This window comes from Euwallacea similis, chromosome 29, assembly GCF_039881205.1.
Source record: "Euwallacea similis isolate ESF13 chromosome 29, ESF131.1, whole genome shotgun sequence".
NCBI lineage: Eukaryota > Metazoa > Arthropoda > Insecta > Coleoptera > Curculionidae > Euwallacea > Euwallacea similis.
In genome coordinates this window covers 649,099-673,693 of record NC_089637.1, presented here as the reverse complement: position 1 = coordinate 673,693, position 24,595 = coordinate 649,099, and the positions used below count along the sequence as shown (strand labels likewise).

The window sequence follows — 24,595 nt, the reverse complement described above, 5'->3', positions numbered from 1 at the left end:
GCATTGGTTCATTTGTTATTGTGCCTGGTCAAATTAGTCAAAGGTGATTAATCCAAACATCAATCCTGTTAAGTTTTCAATATATTATTACCATACTTTAGAGATATACATTATATTATGGCCAATACTATACATAATTTTATTGAATATTTTTGGATCCTTGTCGGGCAATATTCATATTTGGATAATTTATATTATCAAGTAATTTCTCCATAATACAATTTTCGAAATCCTTTTGTAAAAATAGTAATCGTCTACTAAATATTATTAGTCCGCATTAAATTAATTGCCCGTTAGTATAGAACAATGAATGGGGAACTTGCTCTCTCAAGGGGCCCTCTGAAATGAGACTCTGTATTGAGCTGAAAGTCTTAACCCATGACTCGTTACATTATGATGGATAGTCAGATAATTAGTTCATCATATGTATTCACAAAAAGCTTACCTGTTTATATCCAACATTGTCAATTTCATAATTCTTTTTTAAAAAATGGATGAATTAAGAAAAAATTAAAAAACTTAATGAACGCCCTATCTATGTGTCCTAGTTTCATGAATTATGCTTTTATGGTATTATCTGCAATTATGTTCCTTGAAGGATGATGAGCTGGTATTCGGATAATACCTTTGTCTTACTCATCAGTCTTCTAGGATCGATATTCTTTATTAGTAGGAACACAGTCACAAAGGTTTCTATAAAACGTTGCAATATTGAAATAGAAAAATATCTTCGATCAAAAAGCAACTAATGTGTAAGGTGTTCCATTAGAACAAAAAAATCCCGCAAATACCCAAGTTTCAAGACTTTCGCCACATACCTAGTCCACTGTATTGAATAAATAAATTGATGAATCTACATGGTGTTTCTGGAAATAATGCCATAAATTTAACTACGCTTTCTAGATCTCAAATCAAAGCTAAAACTCAATAATATATGAGATTTTCATCGTATTTTGGGACTTACGAGACGTTAATTTATCGCACTATTTTTAGACATCCTCTATAACGAACTTAAAAAATCAAACGAGAATAAGAAATAATAAGAAAAATATGTGTAATTAGGTATTTTAACTAGGAAATATGAAAGATTATTTAAATGCGATATACTTTTAACACTTATTTTGCGATTTTAAGATAGACTGTTTTGTTTTTTTTTGATTTGTTGGAATTTTAACTCTAAAATACAGAAAGGTACATAAATGCATATATATTATATAGTACGAGATGTGGATACTAGATAATTCACAAATCGAAATTACTCGCTAGTTAATCCGATAGGTGTCTTTGACTGAGGATTAGTACTGAAAAATATTATTTTGTTTTCATAACTAATTACTTTAGAAATTACGACATCACTTGCTGCATAATAAAAAGACAGCCCTGTTTCTTAATATATGTATATTTTCTTAATATATATTTTTTATTCATCGTTTAAAAAGAGTTCATCAAACATCAAAAACCATCATAAGTTAGGGAAATATGATATTGAAATTAAAGTTAACCATAAAGAAAATTCAAAGCTAATATTTTTTTTTGCAATAGTAGTCTACAAGAGTTCTATAGAATCAGGACACAGTTTGGACGTAGTGAACTTTCTCCTTTAGTTCTTAGATTTCTTCATCGTACGACAGATTTTGAAAAAAAATCATGTACAAAACTCATTTGATAATGCAATTCTGTGTAACTTGGGCCAAGGGACCTGAGACCTCGTCCCATAGAATTTCTTCACTTGTACATAAAATATGCATTTCCTAATTGGTCGCATAAAAAGGTATTTTATTTCAAGCATTTACGCGCTTTTAGATTGTGCACGATCAAACTGCACTAATGCTATAAAGTAGGTGGTAAAATTAAAAAACAAACAGAACACAGTGCGCCTATTCAAATCAAAATAATTGGATGCAGTAAACTGAATCCTCTTGTTCGCAATCTTTGCGGCAAATATTTCCAAATCCCTGTGTTCCTCGGATGAAGAACTGAACCCTTCTTGAACCGTATAACAAGCCGATAGCAAACTCTCTGTAGTCCTTAATACTTGATCACAACTATAGGTTAACCAAAAATGTACCACCTACAATAAACATCGTTACAAATAAGTAGTAGATATTACGTAACAAATCAACTTACGAGTATCGCAATTATCCAAAAAACCGTAGAACCATAAATTTGCCCATCCTGGAACTTAGGATTCATATTCATGTACACTGAGTACCACAATAGCAAGCTTTCGGTAAGAGATATTATCAGTAAAATCAAAAGATGTTTCCCAAACAAAGTGTTAAACAAATCTACAGCATGTGCTAATTTTAAGTAAGTTTGCGTTGCAGTTGAGATCATTTTCATTGAAATCGTCTGACTATTTAAAAGGTTTGCTTTAATGTCCTCCAGCACCGCTTTGAAGTAGTTTAGAATAATAATAGCTAAGAAAACCGTAAATGCTTCTTGATAAAAGTATGTCCAATTAGGAATCAGAATCTGCCAGTATTCCTCAATTATCATGTGAGATACTTCAAAGTCCATAATAGTTAAGCTGATAAGAAGTAATTGTGCACCCACCAACAGGAACAACCTATCGAAAATAAACAGTGACTTTTTGGACTCGTTCACCCACTTAGCACCGTCAATTTCCATTGTGCATTCGAAGAATTCCTTCCAAATTCCAGAGCAGACCCACGACGAGATCACTGTGTATATGTAGAATAGCAACTGACTCCAAGTTAGGATCACCACAGCTTTTTCTAAGATAAATGAACCATTAGTCTTAAAGTATATTTCATTGCACGACTGATCCGTCAAGTAGCAGTTCATGAAAAACACTGCGATACCCAAGAACAAAAAACCGGGCTGAAATGTTATCTTGTTGGTTTTGAAACTGTAATTTGGTACCAGGTTAAAAAATCTCAGGTACTTGAAGATTGGGGATAATTGTGTGATTCGATTTGCCCTAGCTTCCGTGTAAAATATTCTTTGAAACATTGTAAAGCAAAATAATTGGGACACTTGGGAAACAAGTACAGAAAGGCACTACACTTAATTACAAAGGGGGATTACGCTTATGCCAGGTAGATGTTGCAATTGTTGACCGACTAATAATAGGTGTGTTAATGGCATTGGTAACACGTCAAGGCTAGAAGATTCCCCATGGAATTGAAGATAGTGTTTGCTTGAATAAAGTAATTTTTTTATTTTCCAAATAAAAGTAAAATGTTAATTAATGTGAAGTTCTAATTAAAGAAGAATACCACAATTTCTGATAAGAGCGTTTATACAACTGCCGAATAAAAATAACATCTAATGCAAGAAAGCCATAAATTGCCAATTAGCGCAAATCATAACAGTTGAACTAGTGGTAAGTGCACATTTACCCCTAGAAGTGCATTTGAATGTTTCCATCCCAAGTCCGAATCTCCACCTAGGAATCTAAATTCATTAAATACAGACTCGATCAAATGGAGACAAAGTTGACCTCTTCTGAGATGAATCAGAAGGTTTAAAGCAAAAGGTGTAAAGTGCACTTCTCACGAAAACTATGTTGGTAAACGAAATTATGGGTTAAACTATAGGTATTATTTTCAATACTCGACAAAAATAAATAAGGTCCTCTATACTTTAATGCTTGAAATCAGCAATTACCTTGGATAAAAGGAAAGCTGATGAAATCCCAGATCAGTTTTTTACCATTTTTTCGAAATCAACGTAAGTGAATTTTATGCGTTTTGTTTAGAACCCCCTCAGATATTGTGTGTTTTTAATATTTAGAAATTTCCTCTTACTTCCGAATCATCACTACATTCTTTGAGCAAATGGTGATATGTGCATTTTTGAAGGTTACTTCATATTATTTTCTTATTTCAGGCAACGAAGAAAAGAATCAGAACAAAGAAGCACTTCAGCTCATTAAAGAGCAGCAACCCGTCTGCAGCGCCCTACAGGTCTTTAGCTCCATAGGGGGTTTAGCTTTGCTGGCCCAGAACTTGCCGACGATATATCCGGAGGCTGTACGAGTTGCCAACCAAGAAAAGTCGGTTTCCGACCAATCGGATTCGGAATGGATCAAATTGGAAGGTGGGTGATGTCTAATATTTGCCAACCAAGAGCCATTTTATCATCAGATCCCGTTGCAAATCTTGATGCAAAAGCGGCAACCCGCAAATAAAGACAAAGTGCAAGATTTTCTTATATTCTTATTGTGTATGATACTTAAGAAAGCTATAATTTTTTTGGGAATAGCTCCTCGCACTCTAGAAAGAGTTGTTGAAGCGGTGGTGTTTCACACTATTCTGAATTAAAATCCACTTCTAAAATCTAAAATAGGACATATTTATAATTTTCTTTTATTTAATTTTATCATATAGAATCTGACGACATTTACGAAGATATGGAAGAAGCAGTTAGCAGCAGCTCTCCTTCAAAATCATCGGGAACCATTTCACATATACCTCCTCACTCACTAACCGCCTTTGGTCTATTTCTACGTCTACCGGGTTATGCCGAAGTCCTGTTAAAGGACACCAAGAAAGCGCTCTGTCTCTTACGGCTAATGTTAGGAGTTACAGATGATGGAGAGGGTAATAATCTTCTTGCATCTAAAGTATTAAATGATTATCAATCCCTGCTAATAGGTGGAGACATATTTCAATCCCCAGTGGCTTCTTCACTACCCACGCTCCCATTCGAAGTGCTCCAAAAGCTCTACGATTCATCCCCGTTATGTTCGGACGATGGTTGCCTTTTGAGACGGATCAGTATAACCACTGGAGTAGTTCAGTTGCTGTTAGCATGTTTGGGCATACTGACTCATCATGCCGGAAGTAGCGGTGATAAAGACAGTCAAAAAGATGCGAAGACAAAAGAGGACAGGCAGCTTTATTGGGCAAAAGGTAATTCATATTATGCCAAGCAATTTTTCTAAATTTAATTTTGTAATTATTTAGGAACTGGTTTTGGTACCGGATCCACTCAACAAAGTTGGAATGTGGAGCAAGCTCTCATGAAGCAGAAGAACGAGGAGGAACACGTGACAGTGTTGCTTCAGGTGCTGGCGAGCTATATTAATCCGAATGACGAGTCCGGTGAATTGCTGAGCTGCAACGTGTTGCCTTCTCAGTTCGTTGAGTTTCTTGCTAAAAGGTGAGATTGACTATAGTCTTATTTGATGAGCAAGTGAAAGTTACTAGTCCAGTTTTCGTTAAAAGGAGTTTAATTCATTTATTTGTTTTAGTTCGCTGCTGCCAGCCATAAGTTCCTACTTAAGAAACGATTCAGTATTAGACATGGCACGGCATATTCCCTTATACAAGGCTGTGTTGAAAATTCTGAGGGCGCTGGCGCTCAGCGCCCAATTAGTGAAATTACTGTTACCTCAAAAAGCCAAATTCAATGACCCTTCGGTCAGCTCTTTGCTTAAAAACATGAAAACTTGTGTTGATACCTACGCCAATAAGTTACGGTAAGTTAAAAGACATAATAGAACACAAGTAATTCAAAGACATATAACTGTCTAATCTTTTATTAAAGATTATTATATCAATTTCAGCATTCAAAACACAAAATCCGAAAAAAACGGCAAAACATCCAAGGGACTTCTGATAGATAAAATTGATGATCTGGAGCAGGGTGAAGGTTTGGCGACTTTAATGCCAGACATTCAGAACACTGCAAGTCTGGTGGCTAAGGTGACATTTGGCATGGTGGAAGAGACTGACTCCGATAGGGACAATTCCGTAGAAGGACGCATAGTGATCTCGGCAGAAGAAGGATACATGAGGGTTATGAAGGATCTACAGTTCGGCAAGTCTCATATTTATAAATATTATTACATTGCTTTTTACATTGTTTTTTACATTACATGTTATTACATAAATTACATTAGACAGAAAGGGCTTTATTTATCATAATATTGGTCGTAATTACCTATTTATTTAATATTTAATCTATTGTGCCGCCGAGTTTAAGACAAGGGCGATCAGATTTTCAAATTAATTGATTTCGAAAATTAATTCCAGCTTCTCACGATATGATAGAAGAGCAAATCGACGGAAGCATCAAGTTTGTGGTGTCCTACCATTTCGAATCGATGGCCAAGGCGACTTCTGATCAGTCGCATCCCGCTAGAGTAAAGCGAATAGCTCAAGAAACCGTGACGCTTTCCACTAGTCTACCGTTAAGTTATAGTAGTTCAGTTTTCGTCCGGTACGATTCGTCTAGGCTAGATGTTATGAAGGTAAGAATACGTTGTCTTTACATTACTTTTCATTAATGCTTTATTCAGAATGGCCAGTTTATTCCTAATAGATTTGATTTGACAATACCTCTATTGAATACCAGTGTTTTTGTCGCAAATAAAATTATTTTTATGACATTCCATTATACACAAAGTGTCCCATAATGAAAGACAAAGCAGAACCATATACATCGGGTCTCATAATCGTTTCTCTACATGGGAATCTAACAAATTATTAAGCTACAATAATGGTTACGACAAAACGTATATAATTTCTATTTGTACATTTTTAGACTACGAGATGAAAATTATTTAAAACATTCCAAAGTTTAGTTTCTAATTTTTATAGAATTACTGATTATTATTAGAAATTCCACTAACCTCAATGATTAGTAAAGTAGATTTTATGTTTTGTGTTACTCGCGCGTTGAGGCGTCAGTGGACAGAGAATCCCAGGCCAAATCGTTACCGGCTTCATGTCCTCCTCAACGGCCATCATTCACTTTATCAATAAGTTTACATGTCTGGACAATAAAATACATTTAGTCTTTGACTATAATATTTAAAGTAGTGAACAAAATAAATTGAAAATTTATTTCTGAATTATGCATTTTCTTGTAGGTTTTAATTACCGGACCAGCAGACACTCCATACGCCAACGGGTGTTTCCAATTAGACGTATTTTTCCCACCGGACTATCCGTTGTCACCCATGCAAATTAACTTGGAAACTACCGGTCATCACACAGTTAGGTTTAATCCTAATTTGTATAACGACGGAAAAGTATGTTTATCGGTAAGTAAGAGACTCATAAATGCAGTAGTTATAGGTCCCTAATTGTCGGTAATAACACAATATTGTATGTTTCGATCGAATCATTAAATGTTTATTTTTTAGGTGTTAAACACATGGCATGGCAGACCAGAAGAGAAATGGAATGCCCAAACATCTAGTTTTCTACAAGTTTTAGTTTCTATTCAAAGTTTAATTTTAGTGCCCGAACCTTATTTCAATGAACCAGGTTATGAGAGAGCTAGAGGTAAGCTCTTAATATAGCTCCGTCGGGTTTTGTAGCGTTCTCGATCGTTTCGTCGTAGGTACGCCCGCCGGCACGGTAAACTCGAAAGACTACAACCAAAACATTTGCCAAGCGACAGTGCGGTGGGCAATGCTGGAACAAATCCTAAATCCATGTCCCTGCTTTAAAGATGTGATAAACACCCACTTCTACCTAAAGAGGCATGAGGTCCTGGCCCAAGTGGCAAAGTGGATCGAGGAATTAGAAGTCGAAGCGAAAAAAGAAAAGAAAGGCGCCAGAGTGAATAAGAAGAATAGGAGTTCATCGTTGGAGAGCTTTAAAAAGGTAAGTATGGGGCGAAGTTTAATTTCAACGTAATTATATTTCGAGTTTCCACCGTCTTTCTCTTGTAGACGTATAAGCAATTACAAGAACAGCTAGCCAAATTGAAACCTCCAGCAGGGGATTATGAAGAATGTTCTGCAGAGGCTCTGGAAGAAGAGGATGAGGAAGAGAGTCCCACAACACCAACAAATAGTATGGAAGTAAGCGTGAACCAAGAACAACCATTAGATCCAGAACAAGAGATGGAAATATTGCCCTTCAGCGAAGAAGAATAAAAGTAAATTTGACTTGTTGAACAAAATAATACAGCTTAATTTCTTGTGTAAAATTTCAACTCTTCGTAAATATATGAATTTCTTCCGTTGACGTAAATTAACGTAAGTACTTTTTACCGTTAATTCAAGAAATATTTTGTACACTCTGTTTGATTGACGAGTTAGTTACCAAAGTGGTTCTTCCTGTGTCATAAAGGAGCTTGTTTTTGAATGGAAATGAATGATTTTAAAACTAATGTAAATTATTCTTATTTAAATCTGTTCATAACAGAATGTGATTTAAAGTAATAAAAGTTTTTGTTTTTCAATCGTTTGAAGTTTTTATTAACGGGAACGCAAAATTAGATTTAAATTACTATTTGAATGTTATTTACAATCGGGTAAAGTAGTTCTTTACTTAGTCGAAACGCGAGTGCGTTTGTTCCAGGCAAAGTTAACCGCATAAGACTTGGGTTTGAACTGTTTCTCTAACTTACTCTCCTGAACATACCAGTCCCAACCATTTTTCTCACAATACTCTATGGCGTCCTCCTTGGTTGAAAATTGCACTTTCATGTTGGAAAGTGGATCACCTCTAAATGAAAATAATCAGTAAAAAAAATATTCATTGTTAATTTAAGGGGTTGATTCTTGAGGTGCGGTCCTTTGCGAAAAAAGAGACAAAGGCTTTGAAATCTTTCAATTGTTGCTTTGAGGACTTCGTCTTTCATTTTATAAAAGACCACTCCCTATTCACCATAAAAACGTGTAATAAAGGTTCAAAAATGCTGCAACGTTTTAATGTGATAAATGCAGTATATTCCGCATTTAATGGAACGTTATAGACTTTTTTTCGAGAGAGAATGGCTATGAAAATTTGGTGAAAATCGGAGAGACAAAGTTTTTTACATGTCTAGAACATTTTTAAAGATGCAGTATTGACACTTCTATGATAAAGTAATACCAACACAAATCTCATATATTTATTCTAGTTCAACAATTTTTGGCCAAAATTATTCTGCTTTGAAAATCTACAAACTTACGTGGAGCTCCATCCCATAAGTGAATTTTCCCAGCGTTCTTTGGTATCAAAATCCATTTCCCAGTGCCCAATATTATTGGTCCCGCTTTGCATGCAATTTTTCGGAGGTTCATAAATCCTCACTTTGCGATTTTTAAGTTGCTCCTCAGGAATGTCGTTTACTAGCGACAAGTCAGTCTGGGAAAAAAATTATTATTATAAAAGGATGTGCAAGAAGTTCAAAAAATAAATTTTTAACCACCATATTGATGAATATGTTTTCAAAAGGATTGATTATGTAGAGGATTTCATAGTGATTGTTGATAGTGCTTTTAGCTTTGTCCAGCACATGAATTTAGCAAGGAACAAAGCTTGGAAACTGATCATTTTCATGAACCTTATCTTGAATAATTACTATGTCATAATATATACTCTGTTCAGTTTCCTTATAAATTAATTATTTCATAAATTCAAACAAATATATGCACCCCAGGGTTTTTGAATTACTTGTTGGGGTTGAATACCCCGTCTTTTTCGTATACTTAATAAAAAAAATTGAAATGGTAATTTTGCAATATACAAAGTGACTTATTTACATGAGCCCACTATTATTAGTGATTGAGACTTTCACTAATAGTTAAATGGAACAAAGTTACCATTTTTAGATACTATTAATATGCTGCAAATGACTGCCAGTTTATTTTTACTTTCTGAGATTTTATCAAAAAATAAATAAAATTAGGCAAAACTTTCAATAAAAAAATATTTCAAAAATTTATTAGTCTGATCAAACAATGTTTAACATATTTTTTTGTTAATACCTTCCTCTTTAAAACACAATCATATTATTATTCCAAAATAACCTGTGGTGTTCAAGATATTGAAACCAACTTGCATTTTGCAAATGTGAACCTTTTTTTTATTCCCATTTCGAAAGTGCTTTTCATTTCTGAAAGATGGATGCAACATTTTTTTTACAAGTGGCCACCTAGTTCTTCTGATATGATTCCAATGGACTTTTCTATTTGAAGAACAGACTGGGAGTAGCCCGTGTGCCATGCACTTTAAGATAATGTTAAAGAAGGGTCAGCTTACTCTATTTGTAGTAATAAGCCGAATCATAAAACATGGCCAGAGATCGTCCTTTCTGGATGGCAGTTGAATCCAAACCATTTGTATAGTACTTGTTAAGTCAACTTTGTTATTTTGATATTTCATTCCTTTTAGATAGGCAATATTTAAATGTGATAAATAGATAAAGAAATGTGTCTAGAAATAGGTCTGGAAAGTACTTACACTTTCAACTGTTATATAACCTTGTAACTTCTTCCGATACTCGACTTCTTCTGGTTTCAACAATGTTAAATCGTTACTCTTCCGGGTGGCATCTCCTTGTCGAGTGGCTGAAGTTGAGAGACATGAGGCAGAAGTGTTTCTGTTATAAAATACTTTTAATTAATTGTTTTAAAATTTGTGAGAGATGTTCCTACTTTAGACCCGAACAACATTGACGTATAAAGCCAGTTTTAGTTAGTAGGGATGCCATGGTAAAGAAACTTGCTTCCGGATTCCAGTAACACTACTGAATATGTTTCAGCTTAAAATTAAATCAAATTGTCTTTCTATAAAATAATTTAAAATTAATTTACTTTTCTCTTTTTGTTTACAAATGTAAGTATGACAGACGTCAGCTGTTAAATGTCTTTTTGACATTGTGCGTCCATTACCAAACCAGTAGGTATAATAGTTTAATGAGGCTCTCTTAACTTCCATTATGATTTCCTTGGACGGGGTGCTGTAGTCACAATTGAACTTCACATTCACAAATCGGACTTCAGAAAGGTAAGATCCTTTTATTTAATAGTGTAATCTCTGCATTTCCTAGGGTAATTTAAAAATGTTTCTTATAGAGTCCACAAATTTGAAGAGTTAACATGGGACCCTGAATGCCAAATTAATTCATGGAGAAAGAGAATTTTGGTGAAATACATGTTTTAAACAAACATAGTAACCAATTGATGGAAAAGAGTTATTAGGCAAACCAGAATCCCAACACTTTAATGCATCCTCCAGTCTCAGCAAATCATCCATAATGAGTACTAACAATGAATATGCTTCAAGACTTCTCCCGCCAGCAAAAGAAACTATCCGAGCAGCTTGTAAGAAGTGTGGATATACAGGGCATTTAACATACCAATGCCGAAACTTCCTAAAGGTGGACCCTAATAAGGACATTGTGCTAGATGTAAGCAGTACTAGCAGCGATTCAGAAGTTGACTATGTAACACCTTTGACTGAAATACGAAAAGACGAGTTGAAGGAGAAGTTGAAAAAACAGAAGATGAAAAAGAAAAAGCCTAAAAAATCGTCAAAGAAACGAAAGAGAAAGTATTCTTCCAGTGAAGATGAACCACGGAAAAAGAAACATCATACCAAATATTATGAAAGTGATAGTTCTACAGAGAAGCGGCATAAAAAAAAAAGAAAGAAACATAAAAAAAGTCAGAGACGCTCCAGTGAAAGTGATTAAGTGAATGTTAAAAAATATAACCCAAGTCATTCATTATGTTGTATTACATAGGATAGGTACTTACATTTAGAAAGATACAAATCCAATAAAGAAAAGATACGTTTTTTAATACCTCTTTAATATACATAGAATGTTTCACTCATTTACTGCAACAGTTGCATACCTAATTCAAAAAATTTGATTTCTTTGGAGTTAATAAATTTTATATGTAATAACGTGGTATTCTGGTTAACATAACTCTTCAGGGAGTTTTAGGATTAACCCTAACCCAAAACAATCTCATTTCTTGTTTTGTGAGTATTACAGCAAATAAGTGGTTTATTAACAAACAGATAATAAAGTTGCTAAATATCTAAACATATGAAGTAAAACAACCCCTAATTGGTAAATAAAAATTCTAAATTTTTAAGCCAAAGCATACAATATCATATATTTTAATGTGAAAACAGAGAATACTTTTTTACTAAACTGCTAAGCCAGCCTTTTGTCGACATTTCTGCATTAAGGCACGCAGCATAAATTGCTTCCTCGACAAAGCCCTAACTTGTCTAAGAAATACATCTAAATCAATTACTCTACACCTTAGAGCTTCACCCATGTAATAAATTGCGTCTTCATGAGCTGCTTCTTCAGCAAAAGCATTTAAAAGCCTAGAAAAGAGAATTTACAATTATAGAGTATTTCATAACAGTATGTCATTATTTTTAAAGTTGTGAATATGTGCAATATTTTAAGCAAAAAATATACGTACCCAACTGCAAATGATAAACTACAAAGACACAGGATATTAAAATGAAAAAAGGCGAAGGATAACAAATTCATTTTTGAATTAATCTCAAACATGCCGTTGCATTTCCAAGGTTGTAACACCAAGTCCATTTTTGCAATTTGAAGAATTATTTTGAATAGAGCAACAAGAAATATGTAAAACTATTTCCTTAAATGAAACCACTGAAAGAAAATTTATTTCCTTTTGGTATCTCGCTTCGTTTTCGAGACTTAAGTTAAATTTCAAACTCTAACGCATGCATGAACAAACTTAATACAAACCAAAACATTAAAATATATGGAATCAACGCCTTAAAATCTACAAAAATACTTTAAACAGACTACCACCGACTAGAATACATATATCCAACCAATTTCTAAATGACTACAGCATTCTTGAAAACACCCTATATCGGCGGCTCATTTAAAAACCACAACTTCTGCATTAAAATTTTAATATTGGTTTTATTTTTGACTGCACTACTGAATCGCCCAGAAAAAAATTAAAATACTTAAAGTTTCTTGTTTATACCTGGCTTCTAGTTCTCATAATAAATAAACTAAGAACATGGGGCATTAAGTTGGGATATTCGGTTCATGAAAAAATAACTCAACTTTTTGTAAATCCAACATACCGACAAATTCTGAAAGACAGTTGGCATTCTCTAATTAAACTACTTTCTTAGAAACCATCTTCCTTCTAACTTACTGTTTGTACAAAGGAGACGTTGTAGTTACAGCATCATCAACATCGATTGATTCCTGATTTCCAATTTTCTCAATGGCAGAATTCAAATCCTGCTCCTTGTCTTTCAACAGAGTGATATTCTTGTCCAAATCCTTCTGCTCCTTTTCCAGTTTACTTAACATGGCATCTAGCTTGATCTTGCCTTGTTTTAACTCATCTTGTGTCTTCTTCAATGTTTCTAACTCAGCCTGATTCTGCATGTATTGTTCTTTCATTCTCCTAACCAGTTTCTCTTCTATTGCTGTTAATAAAGACTCGCGAATGTGCTCATCCTATTAACAAATACTGCAGTATACTATACATACTTGCTTCGAAAAAAAAAAAAGTCTCTTACTTTTATAGTTCCCCCAGATGCCACTGGTGGGGTTGGTTGTCCAAAATTACCACCTGGTGGAAATGGAGGGAAAGGGCTGTTAGGATAAGGAGGAAAACTAGGGAAGTTATTGCCTGTCGAAACTGCATATGGAGGATATCCCCCAGAATAGCTACCTGGGACAGGGTAAGGTGGGTTTGAAGGATATGGCGGGCCACCAAAAGGAGGTTTTGACACATTAAATGCTGAAATTGAATAAGTCTCTATAAAACCATAAAGTTACAGGGTAACGCAGCAATGACTAGCAGATGAACACTATGTTTGAAAACAATTAGAATTATTAATTTTTAGGTTTAAAATTAGTACTTGGTACCCACAAACTATACAAGGTTTTTTAATGGTACCTTGCCACTGTGTAAACTGTTGTGACTCTATTCTGTATTGTGAGTACTTGACCATTAAAAATTACAAAGCTTCTAGAAGCTATTTGAGCTAGGTATTGAAGACATTTTATATGAATTTATTATGAATTAATGTCATTATATAAAGATTATAGCCAAAAGCATGCTTGTTCTTTAAATTTTTTTGAGCAGTGTATTTCCCTGAGTAGCTGAGAGTACCTTTCTGAAGATTACAACAATTGGTCTTGGAGATCACAATGTGTACAATTTTAGGTACCAAGTTATTTTTATCACTCTTAAAAATTCAATATTCTAAATAACTTTATTTAAAAGAAAGAAATTGGTTAGCTAGTAATTTTTGTGTTACTCAATATATCTATAAAATTTACAACTTACAATTAGGTGAATAAGGAGAATTGTTCTGATTTTTTGGTTTGGCAAACACAGGGGGTTGATCACCAAAAGTTACTATCATCACTTGTATCAGACCAATTAAATCTGAAGAGCTCTTTAAAAACAACCTTAAAGGTAATTAAATTCTTCCAAACTGAAAAACGAAACTTACTGGAACCCAGTCGTGCAAGTATGGCAAATAAATCTTCCCATTCTGGTCAACAAACATGGAAACTTTAATAGACATATCTGCAGTTGGCTTAACATAACAAATAGGTGCATTTTTTGGATGAGTGTTAATTAGCCATATGCAAATTGGAATGTTGTAACTAGAGCACTTGTATGTGACTGGAATAGTTCCATTTAAATTTACCAATTCCATTGTTGTGCCATCCATGAAAGCTGGAAAGTGAGATGGTATAAAGTAGAATTCATTTTGAAATTGAACATTACTTTAAAGTATGAATTAAATTTTAAGTCTGGCTTATAGATATATGTAACCTATCATTAAGATATTATTAAGAAGTTTAGTTATGTTAATTTTTTGAGCCCGCTGTATAGATATAGTTGTTATTTTACAATCTAGGATTAACGTAATTTTTGTTTTTTTTTCCCTATAACATTAAACTGTATATAAAGAAAAAAATAATTAAAGCTGTTTCAAATAGATGCTTACCTTTCATCTAAGGCAACAATGTCTCAAAAAAGCCTTCAATGCTTCATAACTATTTTACAACTGTAGTATAGATATGTACAATTTTTTTTCACTACTAGATTTATCCAGATTTTACAAAATTCCAATGAACTTACCTACATTAAGTCCTAAACATAAAAAGATAATGTGTTTTTAAGTCACAACATCGATGGTGATGATGACAATGAGGCCAATTAACTTGCTAGACAAATAATAAGCCTTATATAGTATATCTTATTATTACCCCATTATTCAATTGCTTTAGAAAAAAAAGGAGATAAAAGATACCTTACAATCATTGAAGACACCCATAAACGATGTTTCTTAAATCTAGTAGTGGAAAAAGTTAAATATTTTAACTTAAAAATAAATAGTTAATGTCCAGTTTCATGTTCTATACATGCATATTTGACCCAGTTTTGTGGAATGTCAAAAGTCTCAATTCTTCTCAAGTCTTGAGACTAAAGTTAATTAAGCAAGTGGTCTTCAAAAAACACCGACTTTGAAGGCTCTGTCAAACTTCTACTGTTTAATATTTTACCTATAAATTTTATGTAATTTTTCAACTTTTTAGAGAATCTATGTTCTCTACTAGTTTCTATTTCAATCTAAATTATGTGGCCTGAGTAAATGTGAAGCAAACCCACAGTGGGCAAACAAACGAAATATGTTTTTTCTATAGTGCGGTCATAAACAAAGGCCTTCCACTCTTTAGTTTCCAAACCCTATAACACAGGAAGTTGGAACTTATTATAACCCAACTGCCATACAAATGCTATATTTTAACATTAATGTAAAAAATTATCTTCATGGTTATACCTATTAGCATTGTACTGTATACATAACAAATAACACAAAACAAAGTTCATATCTTTTTAACTTTCCTTGCCATTCTTACGCCTGATTTTATGTGGTATGCACTCTATAATTGCAGAATTATCGTTTCTTATGTACTATGGTATAAAACTACCACTTAATAACATGTTTTGCTTGCATTTGAAGTTCATATAGCTATGAGAATAGATACAAACTTCTTAACAACATGATAACAATATGTTAAGTGAATCTGCGAGTCAGGCTTCAAACGGATACATACTATAAGAATCCTGTTGGGGCTGCAATCCTTGATAATGTGTCACCACATTTGTAATGTCTCTGTAAGTGGCCTCGGGATTTTGATACTATAGATATAAAAGGCAAGAGATAATAAAAACTATTGAGGAATTGTGAAATAAGTGGAACAATGAACTCACCTTTGCAAGCCATTGTCTGAGTCTGGAAGGATCAAACATTTTAGAGGAGTTCCAGGTCCCAACAGAGGCAATTTCAAAATCCAGTAAATGGTAATTGTTTTAAGATGAATATATGAGCACTTTAACTATAAACACCAAATTTTTGTATTTTACCAATATACCGATGCAAATTATTGTAAATAACTAATAATTAATGATTTCTATGAGAAATAAACAAATGGATAAATAAATATAAATCATGAATCATGACGTTCTTCTTCTTTTTCTTTCATTAAACGGCGCCAGCGCCGTTGCTTATTGTCATCAACGAAGTTGTTTTGATCTTGAAATATTCCCTTGTCCCCGAGTAATGAATGTAATCGCAAGTCAACACAGATATAATTTTGATTAATAACTCAAAGGCGTCTTGCTAACAAAACTAATAGAGTTGTCCTTTATTTATTTTTAATTTTTACTTAAAAGCTAATTTAATGTACATATGTTTTTATTTTTAAAGGTGAATCTTAAGAAATGCTGGAAAAATTCATATTGATATTATGATGAGGAAAATTCGAAGTTTCAAAGATTATTAGCTGAAACGTTGAATGTAATCGGAGTTAACGCTTGACGTAAAATGTCTACAAAAAGATCAGACAGGACCTGAAATTGAATATAAATATTGTAGCCGGACTACTGAAATTTCCTGGATCCTCAAATCTAGTGGCCACTCAAAGGGGCGTAAATAATCGATAATTAAGCACCATGTAAATGAAACAATATAAAAATTCATTCAAGGTAAAGGATTAAACGGGTACTTAATAAGCATGTAAAATACTGCAATTGGATTTTCTACGTAGTGTGAGTGTGGTTTGTGGAAATTCCTTTGTTACCACCCAAAAATATTAATCAGGCGAACAATCATTATTAACTTCTTGTGACCCTTGGGAAGTATCGTAAAAAATTAAGAATGTCCAATTTATGGAACCTTGTTATATAGTGGGAAGTTTAAGACCTACCCTTATCTTAAGCATCTCATTTATGCGCACAAAGCACTGCTTATGTGTATCGAATACCAATACGCGTATATTACTATCGCCAATTGGCGAACTATGGTTTAGAACAATAAATTGAAATGAAAAAAATTCCCAAAGCACAATTATGCCCCTCTAGAATTATGCAATCTGATACAGGAATATTTAGAACTTTATGAAACTGGCCTGCAACAATTCATTACTTCTGCCACAAAGTACCGCATAACTATTAAAGAGGATAAGGTGATCAATAAAAAATGTTATTCCCTTCAACCTGAGATAAAGGGAATCTTCAACAAGTAAGTCTTGGAAATGCTTAGGGTCGCAGTGATTGAGGCATCAAAATCGACATATTCATCGCCCCCAGTATTTGCGAGCAGCCCTGGTAAGTTATTACGATTTTTTGTAGATTACTGAGATTTAAATCTGCTAATATATCAAGAATACGTCTTAAACCTTAGAAATGGCTATTGGCAGATCACTTTAGAAGTAAATAATAACAAATATGACGACAAAACGAACTAATAATTTACGGTAATGTTTTTTAGATCAGAAAATACCATCTGCACTTTTTATAAATTTATTGCCGGATTGGTACTAGTTGGATATATTTAGGACTTCGAGAAAGTATATTTGGACGATATAGTGGTTTCCAGCTCCAATGCGGCAAGTTATTTGATACATTTACGCAGAATTTTTGAAAATCTTTCTCTTTATGATTTCTATAAGTGGTTGGTAGACAAAATATATAAATTTCATGTTACCCTGGAGGGTGCAATACTGGAGTAACACCAGTTTTCCCAATAAAAAACACTATAAAATAGTTGACACGATTGACATTGACAGATCCTTGGCAGTTGGCATATTTCAGAAATTCGTTGAGTTGAATTTGAACGCCAGTATTTTTAGCCTTTTTGGGTTCTTGCTGGTGCTTTTTGTGAATTTACAGTTAACAGTTTAGTGAATGAACATTTTTTGAAGATTGAAACGTCTTTTTATATCTTTAAACAATGAATCGAGAGGAACTTCAACGGAAAATTTTCTATTCCGACAAATATTACGACGATAAATATGAATACCGGTAAGTTTACCGTCAGACAAAAGTTTCAAATCCTTTCATTTGTGTATGCATTCCATGTCTATAAAATCCCGCCAGTTGAGTCTTTGAGAACTTTGATTCTTATCAGATTTGTTACTTAGTTATAGGTAATAAATGCTACTTTAAAATAAATACCCTTCATAAAAAGGGTATGCAGATTTTGAATATCCTTTGTAAATTAAACCTACTATCCTTGACACTCATAATTAAAACAGGTACATAAATCATAAGTATTTATTTATGTACCTGTTTTAAGTAAGTGTAGTATAAACAATTATTTGGTTCTTTTAATCTTATATGCACAGGGAGTCTCAAATTCGATGGTTTTACAAAGTATTTGAGTAATTGAAGTTAGAGATATAGGGTTTTCATAATGCTATGAACCATTTTTATGAAACAACTTTGGAGTGTCGTAGAAAAATTGTCACCATCTTGGTTTCGAAGATACAGGATATTTTAAAAACCTTGCATTTTGAGATTCCCTCTTTATTTCACTTATTTAATGTATTATCAGGAAAGCAAAAATGGATTTTTATACAGATTTTTGCTATAAAATCCAGTGCCAAACTTTCTTTTTTCCGCAGCATATGGTTTAACTATAATTGACCATAATTATGACTTTAAATGAGACATCTTATGTATTAGGTGTTTTGAATTCTCTTCAATAGCTTTCAAAAGAGAAAATAACATTTATTTAGTTTTTTTGTAAAAAAATATAAAAAGTTTGTTGTACAAAAAGTGCCTCATTTAAAAAAATCTTAATTATATTGAACTGCATTTAACCCTTATGTTGCAGAAACAGAGTATGCCACTGGAGTCTACTGCAAAATCTTTATCAAAATGTCTATCAGATAAATCAAATACAGAGGGGTCTCAAAATCCAGAATTAAAACAAATATTTTGGGTCTACAAAACCATGATGGGGATGAGTTTTCTATGGCTGTCAACATTTATTTAAAAATGAAGCATAGAAGTGCGAAAACCATATCTTTCTAACTTCAAAGATAATCGAATACCCTTTAAAGTAATTAAATTTGAGACATTCTCTATAACAAATAAAGTTTTTAATCGCTAAATTTATGTGCTATACTAGTATATTTGATACATTTAACCTTAGATATATTTTGTAATTTCTAAGACACACTACCATCCACATACATTATTCATTCAAAACAGATGCAGAATATAAATGCAACAAAACATTTCCAGAGGCCATAGCAGACGTGGTAGAACCTGTGACATCTAAAATTGTGTCATGATTGTGTCTGCCATGGTTCTGTAATTTAATGGTTTACATATTAATGGTAGACATAATAAGAAGATACATATGTATATACATACAGGATGTTTTTAATATGAGCCATAAAGATTTCAAAGCAATGTATTCTGTTTTTACAAGGTGATAAACTTCCAATTTTATTTTAATTTTTTTGCATATATAGAGCTTTACAATCTACATGGTGATGATATTCTCAGGAAAAGACTTTCTTTTACCACCCTTTTTTTGCAACAGGTTGCCACTATTTTAAGAACTACAAGAGAGTCAATTGACTATTAATTAATAGCAATTTTTATTTTGTATCACAGAATTTATCATTTGCTTAATTAATTCTATATATGCAATTAATTAAGACAATTACAATACATTTTTTTCAGTCATGTGGTTATACCAGTAGAAATGGTTAAATATATTCCAAAGACGCATTTAATGTCAGAAGAAGAGTGGAGGAGTATTGGTATTCAGCAGAGCAAAGGATGGGAGCATTATATGGCCCACAAGCCTGGTAAGAAAGTTATGGTTACTTCTAATAATGAACTTTTATTTTATTGTTACGTTTTTTACTTCTTACAAGCCAATTATTATCTCCACTTGAATCAATACATTCTGATTTACAATTAATTAAATTTAAAACAGTCACACAGACATTACAGATGAAACAGGATAAATTTAAGGTACTATCGTTAGCGTTATTGATTCTTATTTTATGTAAGTAGTATTAATTTAATGTATTATTTAATGCCCATCAACAAATGTCTAATAAAATAAATAAAGTTTGTATAGTTTATTCAGAGAACCATTAAGGAATCATCGGCGTTCCATGAGTAAGCATTTGTTAACTTCATTGTCCATATTCTAGGTTTCAGTTCCTTATGTCAGTTTCAGAAAGACTGTTCAAACCTCTGGAAACCATAGGTGCAATGGAGCAGTAATAATCGCAGTTTTGAGAGAAAGATTTAGGATGTTTCTCCCTGTACAACATCACCATGATAGAAAATGTAGAGGTGGAGCCATCTGAATGTTTGACATTGTAAAATAATGTTGGCAGCTTGTTAGTAGATGAATTCGAAACATGGCCCTAATTGATTTTTACATACTAAAAACCTTAACCGTACTGAAAAACTGGAAATCTAATACACTCTCATCACAGTTCAGAAAAGCACTATAATGCATATCCCATCGCAGAGAATAATTAAGATACACTCCCAAAAATGTTATAACCTTGGCCACAGCAATTGACCTCTCATCAGCCTGACCATACAGTGCACAATGTCATTCGACTTCTCAAAGCACACAAGACTGATAATATTGGTGTTTAAAGTATGATAGTTCAGATCACACCAGCTTCTTATTTCATTCACTTCAATTGCGCACACAACAAGTAAAGTACTCATGGAGAGGCACATCAGAATAACTGACGTATCATTAGCGTACTGACACGTTGGATCAGTATTGATCTCATCCGCCTAACCAATCATATAACTCCTCCGGTACCCCTTCATTCATGTCAGTTGTGCCCGACAATTAACGTATTCCATTCATATTATACTTAGGCAAGCAACCTGTCTTGTTCCCTTCAAGTACAACCTATTAACGGTGGAGCATCTACCTCTCGTCCATTGCTTCTAATTTTTGTGGTGATAATTGTTGGTTTGTTATGTCAAAAGCTCTGGATAGGTTTAAAAAATAGAGCGATCACCTCATTATCACGATCAACGTTTTAAAGTACGCAATAATGGCCAGTTGCGTTGTTCGTTTGTGTACAAAACTAAATTGGTTTTCCGCCTGCATAGAGAGAATTTTTTTTAATATGCTACAGTTTTAACCGTACAAATCATTCATTGCAGGATGAGCTTGTAAACATGTTGGTTTCAGAAAAGCCGTAGTTAAGATAGAGAGTTTAAAGTACTAGTAAAAGTAGTAAGAAGTTAAGATAGTTCGAATGGAAGCCTTGTAATATTTGATATTCTGATTTTGTTTAAAATTTTTTCATATATAGTATTATATACCTAATCTTAATACTTTAAAATATTTATTATTTTTTCAAAATTATGAAAAGTGATATCACTCAGTAATTATTACTTTACACTACACTTACACATACACGAAATTTTGACTATTTGCAAAACAAAAACCGAGCAATATTTGAACTTTATATTAGAAATAAAAATGGCTGGACAAAACCTGCCGTGAATATCAGTAAATACGCGGTGCTAGAAGATATTAATTAAGTCATTAACAAAGAATTGCGGTGAATTTCGACTTAACTGACGAGCAACGAAGCATTCTTCATTAGAGAGCTTTCATTTGAAATATCCTAACGTGTCTTGCGGTTTTCCTGAAACATCCGATATATTGAAAAATTCATTCTGCAATAACTTTAGGTTGAGTCAACAGCTAATGAGACAAGGAAAAGGTAAAATGTAATCAATTATTTTGTACATATTTGAAATACCCAATTAAAAAACTTGTTCTACCACTTCAATATATTGAACAAAATGACTTGCTCATCCCTTACCATAGTATAGGACATAGTTTTATAACAGTAAACTTTTGAACCAACTCAAAGTATAGAAGAACCACAAAAATACTTATTAACCACCATTATTGTGTAATTGAGTGGAGTAACTTGCAGGCTGCTTTAAAGTCAGTGAATTTTCAAGAGTTTAATACACTTTCAGACAATCACACACAAGAAGAAAATTTTTTGAAAAATTGTATAATGGGAAGTAACGTTTACTAAATAATATTTTCACTATTAATTTATAAATCTTGAAAGGAATCTTTCTTTTTCAGAACCACACGTCTTGCTGTTTAAAAGGCCTCTTACAGAAGCGCCTCCAGAAAACTAATCTCCACCGTTTTCAAAGCAAGAACGTTACTGTCAATTATTTGTAAATAGGGGATAGAGTAGTTTCTTTGTTTCATTCCCGGCTGGAGTCTTCACGTCGTCCAGATTCAATCGGTTTTAATAAAGATTATTCGCAAAAAAAATTATTTTCATCTAATCACTACTTCTGTCTGTCAGTCCGAAAGTCCCGTTGCAACCATAAAAACAGAAATGATGACTTGAATAAGTTGTTTTATGATTAAACCGATTTATTTTAGTCTTGTTTCAAATAAAGTTTTTCATCAATATTATGAGAAAACTACATTTTTTAGAGTTGTAAGGGACTTTATTTTATTTAAAATGGAACTTTGAGATATGCAGCTATTTAATACATACTTAAATTAGTTCATTCAAATAATGTCTTTTTTGCAACTAAAATGTCCGTTAATGTTTCCATACAGGGGGTAATAAGAAATTTTATTTCAAACTCTTTTTAACTAGGCTGTTACTAATGTTTAAAGATTTCTCCTTTAACCTTTTTATGCTTACATTAGTGTTACGTATTGTAGTTCCGTTTTTTACCTTAATATAGTTGTTACTACGTTAAGTTAGTTAGTTTTATATATTTGTTACTTTCGAAATAGAAAAACTGCATATTAAATGATGTTAGTTTGCTTGAAATTAACAAAGAAATCAAAAAATCAGCAAGGCAAACAACTCGAATTATTGCACGAAAAAGGACCAGTAGAAGTAATAAAATCTTTAAATAAGCATTTTTATATAAATTTATGTGTATTGGTAAATTAGATCAAAATATCAAAGCAATAATAAACCTGTAATGTAAGTATTTTCGTAATAAATGGTTTAAATTTTGTTTTTTTTTCTTTGCATGAGATTGTGCTCATACGCTACTGTAATAGTTATTTTCCTAGCCAGTGTGGAATGTTTTCCCTTCTTAACTGCTTACCTCAACTATCGCACTGCTAGCAGTTTAATTATGAGTATCGTACTGATGTTTTTCCCCTTAAAAGATGTGTCTCTATACCTATTTTATGCTCCTCAATTTTCATTAAAATATTTAAGGCCGGAACGGATTTAATAGGAGAAAATAATAATGTTTTATCACCCTGTATTTCAGATAAGAAACGAAAAGGGATCCAATTTCGTATGCACTTTTTTCTTATTTTGGTGCAAGCAGTTGGTAGACTTGTTTTGAAACACTCTGTATACTTTTTTGCCTCAATAGGGACGATTATATAAGATACACATTTTATAAGGCAACGGCCTAACTTGGTGCACTCGCCTATTGTCAACACGTTGGTTCGCTTCTCGTTTTACAAATATGGGTTCGTGCGCCAGTGTACTTTCTTATGAAACTTGCGTATTGTGTATTATTACCGCACGCAAAACAAGGTGGTATGTGTATTTTAGCGTTGAAAATGTTTGTGAGCATTCACAACCATCGACATGCAATGAACGTGTACATTAAAACTTAATCGTACGCTGATACCTAATTGCGATGGTACAGAATATAACGTGAAATTGACATTCATATATGCGTTTGTAGGAAAAATATTGTACCTAACACGTGTGAAAGTACATTTAAATTAAGTGTAATTATATGAAATTAAAACTTGATGCGCGGTGGAAAAAAATCTCTAATTTTTACGAGAATTGTCAGTTTTCTTTGCTTGTTAAATTTTTTCCAATATCACACAGGGGTGTGTTGAGATGAACGATGCATAAATAAAGAAAACCGTCATTTATGTTCAGACTTAATTTTTTTATGTTCCGCAAATATTCTGTCCTTGCAGGTGAAGTGTCCTTCAAGAATTTCCGCAAAGACATCAGCCGTAAATACATTCCCAGTTTTGTCGATTGGAATAGAATTTAGCAGAATGAGGTTCCTTTCAAAAACCACGATTGGAACAAAATTGGAGAAAATGTCAACACACAAGAACAAGAACAAGAACAAGAGGGTGTTAGAACAGATTTACTTAATAGGTATTCATTCGCCACCCTGCGGTATGTATAACTTACCACATTGACTGGGGTGCGGTAAGGTTATTTTATCGCAGATCATTTTATATTTGATTTTGATATGATGGCTTCACTGCATTAAAATGGGTGGAAATTTTTATGTATATAATATGTGTGGCACTTCATTATTATCATTCTCGGATCATTGCAATTCTGGCCTCACGGTTTGCGATATTTCACTAGCGTGTCTCGATAAACTACTTACCACCCTTATTATTTAATAATATTACGTAACGAGTGCGGAAAGTTATGCTTTACTGTAATCTGATTGCAGGTGAACAAATGTCACCAAGCGGAGATCAGTAAGCAATGTGCAAGTGCGTTAAGCATGTGTTCCATATTAAGTTAATGTAAACGTACGTGAATAAAATTTTAA

General features: G+C 33.1%; 7 protein-coding genes across 8 annotated transcripts in view; 3 read left to right on the top strand and 4 right to left on the bottom strand.

Annotated features, from left to right (window-relative positions):
• Nucleotides 1-2,123, bottom strand: part of LOC136417682 (non-histone chromosomal protein HMG-14A-like) — a 55,987-nt gene extending 53,864 nt beyond the window's left edge. Inside the window, exon 1 of the mRNA XM_066403496.1 lies at nt 2,114-2,123. The gene's annotated coding sequence lies outside the window, so the exon portion shown is untranslated. The remainder of the gene's footprint in view (nt 1-2,113) is intronic.
• The window catches only part of Bruce (BIR repeat containing ubiquitin-conjugating enzyme), a 43,878-nt gene extending 35,709 nt beyond the window's left edge, over nt 1-8,169 (top strand). For both annotated transcript variants that reach the window (XM_066403490.1, XM_066403489.1), the window contains exons 27-37: nt 3,856-4,065; nt 4,356-4,568; nt 4,623-4,880; nt 4,935-5,130; nt 5,222-5,449; nt 5,537-5,790; nt 6,006-6,223; nt 6,845-7,018; nt 7,121-7,262; nt 7,321-7,586; nt 7,655-8,169. In XM_066403490.1, the coding sequence (XP_066259587.1) occupies nt 3,856-4,065; nt 4,356-4,568; nt 4,623-4,880; nt 4,935-5,130; nt 5,222-5,449; nt 5,537-5,790; nt 6,006-6,223; nt 6,845-7,018; nt 7,121-7,262; nt 7,321-7,586; nt 7,655-7,861 (2,366 nt within the window). In that variant the 3' untranslated portion in view covers nt 7,862-8,169. The remainder of the gene's footprint in view (nt 1-3,855; nt 4,066-4,355; nt 4,569-4,622; nt 4,881-4,934; nt 5,131-5,221; nt 5,450-5,536; nt 5,791-6,005; nt 6,224-6,844; nt 7,019-7,120; nt 7,263-7,320; nt 7,587-7,654) is intronic.
• LOC136417709 (gustatory receptor 68a-like) lies at nt 1,790-2,976 on the bottom strand. Its single transcript, XM_066403527.1, has 2 exons — nt 2,128-2,976; nt 1,790-2,071 (listed from the first exon to the last, which is right to left on the bottom strand). The coding sequence occupies exons 1-2, from the start codon at nt 2,974-2,976 to the stop codon at nt 1,790-1,792; spliced, it is 1,131 nt and encodes a 376-aa protein (XP_066259624.1).
• ND-18 (NADH:ubiquinone oxidoreductase subunit 18) lies at nt 7,972-10,542 on the bottom strand. Its single transcript, XM_066403492.1, has 4 exons — nt 10,352-10,542; nt 10,158-10,296; nt 8,884-9,059; nt 7,972-8,435 (listed from the first exon to the last, which is right to left on the bottom strand). Exons 1-4 carry the CDS (start codon nt 10,405-10,407, stop codon nt 8,255-8,257), a joined length of 552 nt encoding a protein of 183 aa, XP_066259589.1. The 5' UTR covers nt 10,408-10,542; the 3' UTR covers nt 7,972-8,254.
• A 53-nt stretch (nt 10,543-10,595) lies between these two features.
• Nucleotides 10,596-11,431, top strand: LOC136417681 (protein SREK1IP1-like). The gene is made up of 2 exons (XM_066403493.1): nt 10,596-10,703; nt 10,772-11,431. The coding sequence occupies exon 2, from the start codon at nt 10,954-10,956 to the stop codon at nt 11,389-11,391; it is 438 nt and encodes a 145-aa protein (XP_066259590.1). The 5' UTR covers nt 10,596-10,703; nt 10,772-10,953; the 3' UTR covers nt 11,392-11,431.
• A 131-nt stretch (nt 11,432-11,562) lies between these two features.
• TSG101 (tumor susceptibility gene 101) lies at nt 11,563-16,135 on the bottom strand. The gene is made up of 7 exons (XM_066403491.1): nt 15,962-16,135; nt 15,805-15,889; nt 14,187-14,416; nt 14,018-14,129; nt 13,242-13,465; nt 12,869-13,179; nt 11,563-12,041 (listed from the first exon to the last, which is right to left on the bottom strand). Exons 1-7 carry the CDS (start codon nt 15,998-16,000, stop codon nt 11,855-11,857), a joined length of 1,188 nt encoding a protein of 395 aa, XP_066259588.1. The 5' UTR covers nt 16,001-16,135; the 3' UTR covers nt 11,563-11,854.
• A 1,700-nt stretch (nt 16,136-17,835) lies between these two features.
• LOC136417683 (cyclin-dependent kinases regulatory subunit-like) lies at nt 17,836-23,051 on the top strand. The gene is made up of 3 exons (XM_066403497.1): nt 17,836-18,052; nt 19,727-19,854; nt 22,146-23,051. The coding sequence occupies exons 1-3, from the start codon at nt 17,982-17,984 to the stop codon at nt 22,199-22,201; spliced, it is 255 nt and encodes an 84-aa protein (XP_066259594.1). The 5' UTR covers nt 17,836-17,981; the 3' UTR covers nt 22,202-23,051.
• The last annotated feature ends 1,544 nt before the right edge of the window (nt 23,052-24,595 follow it).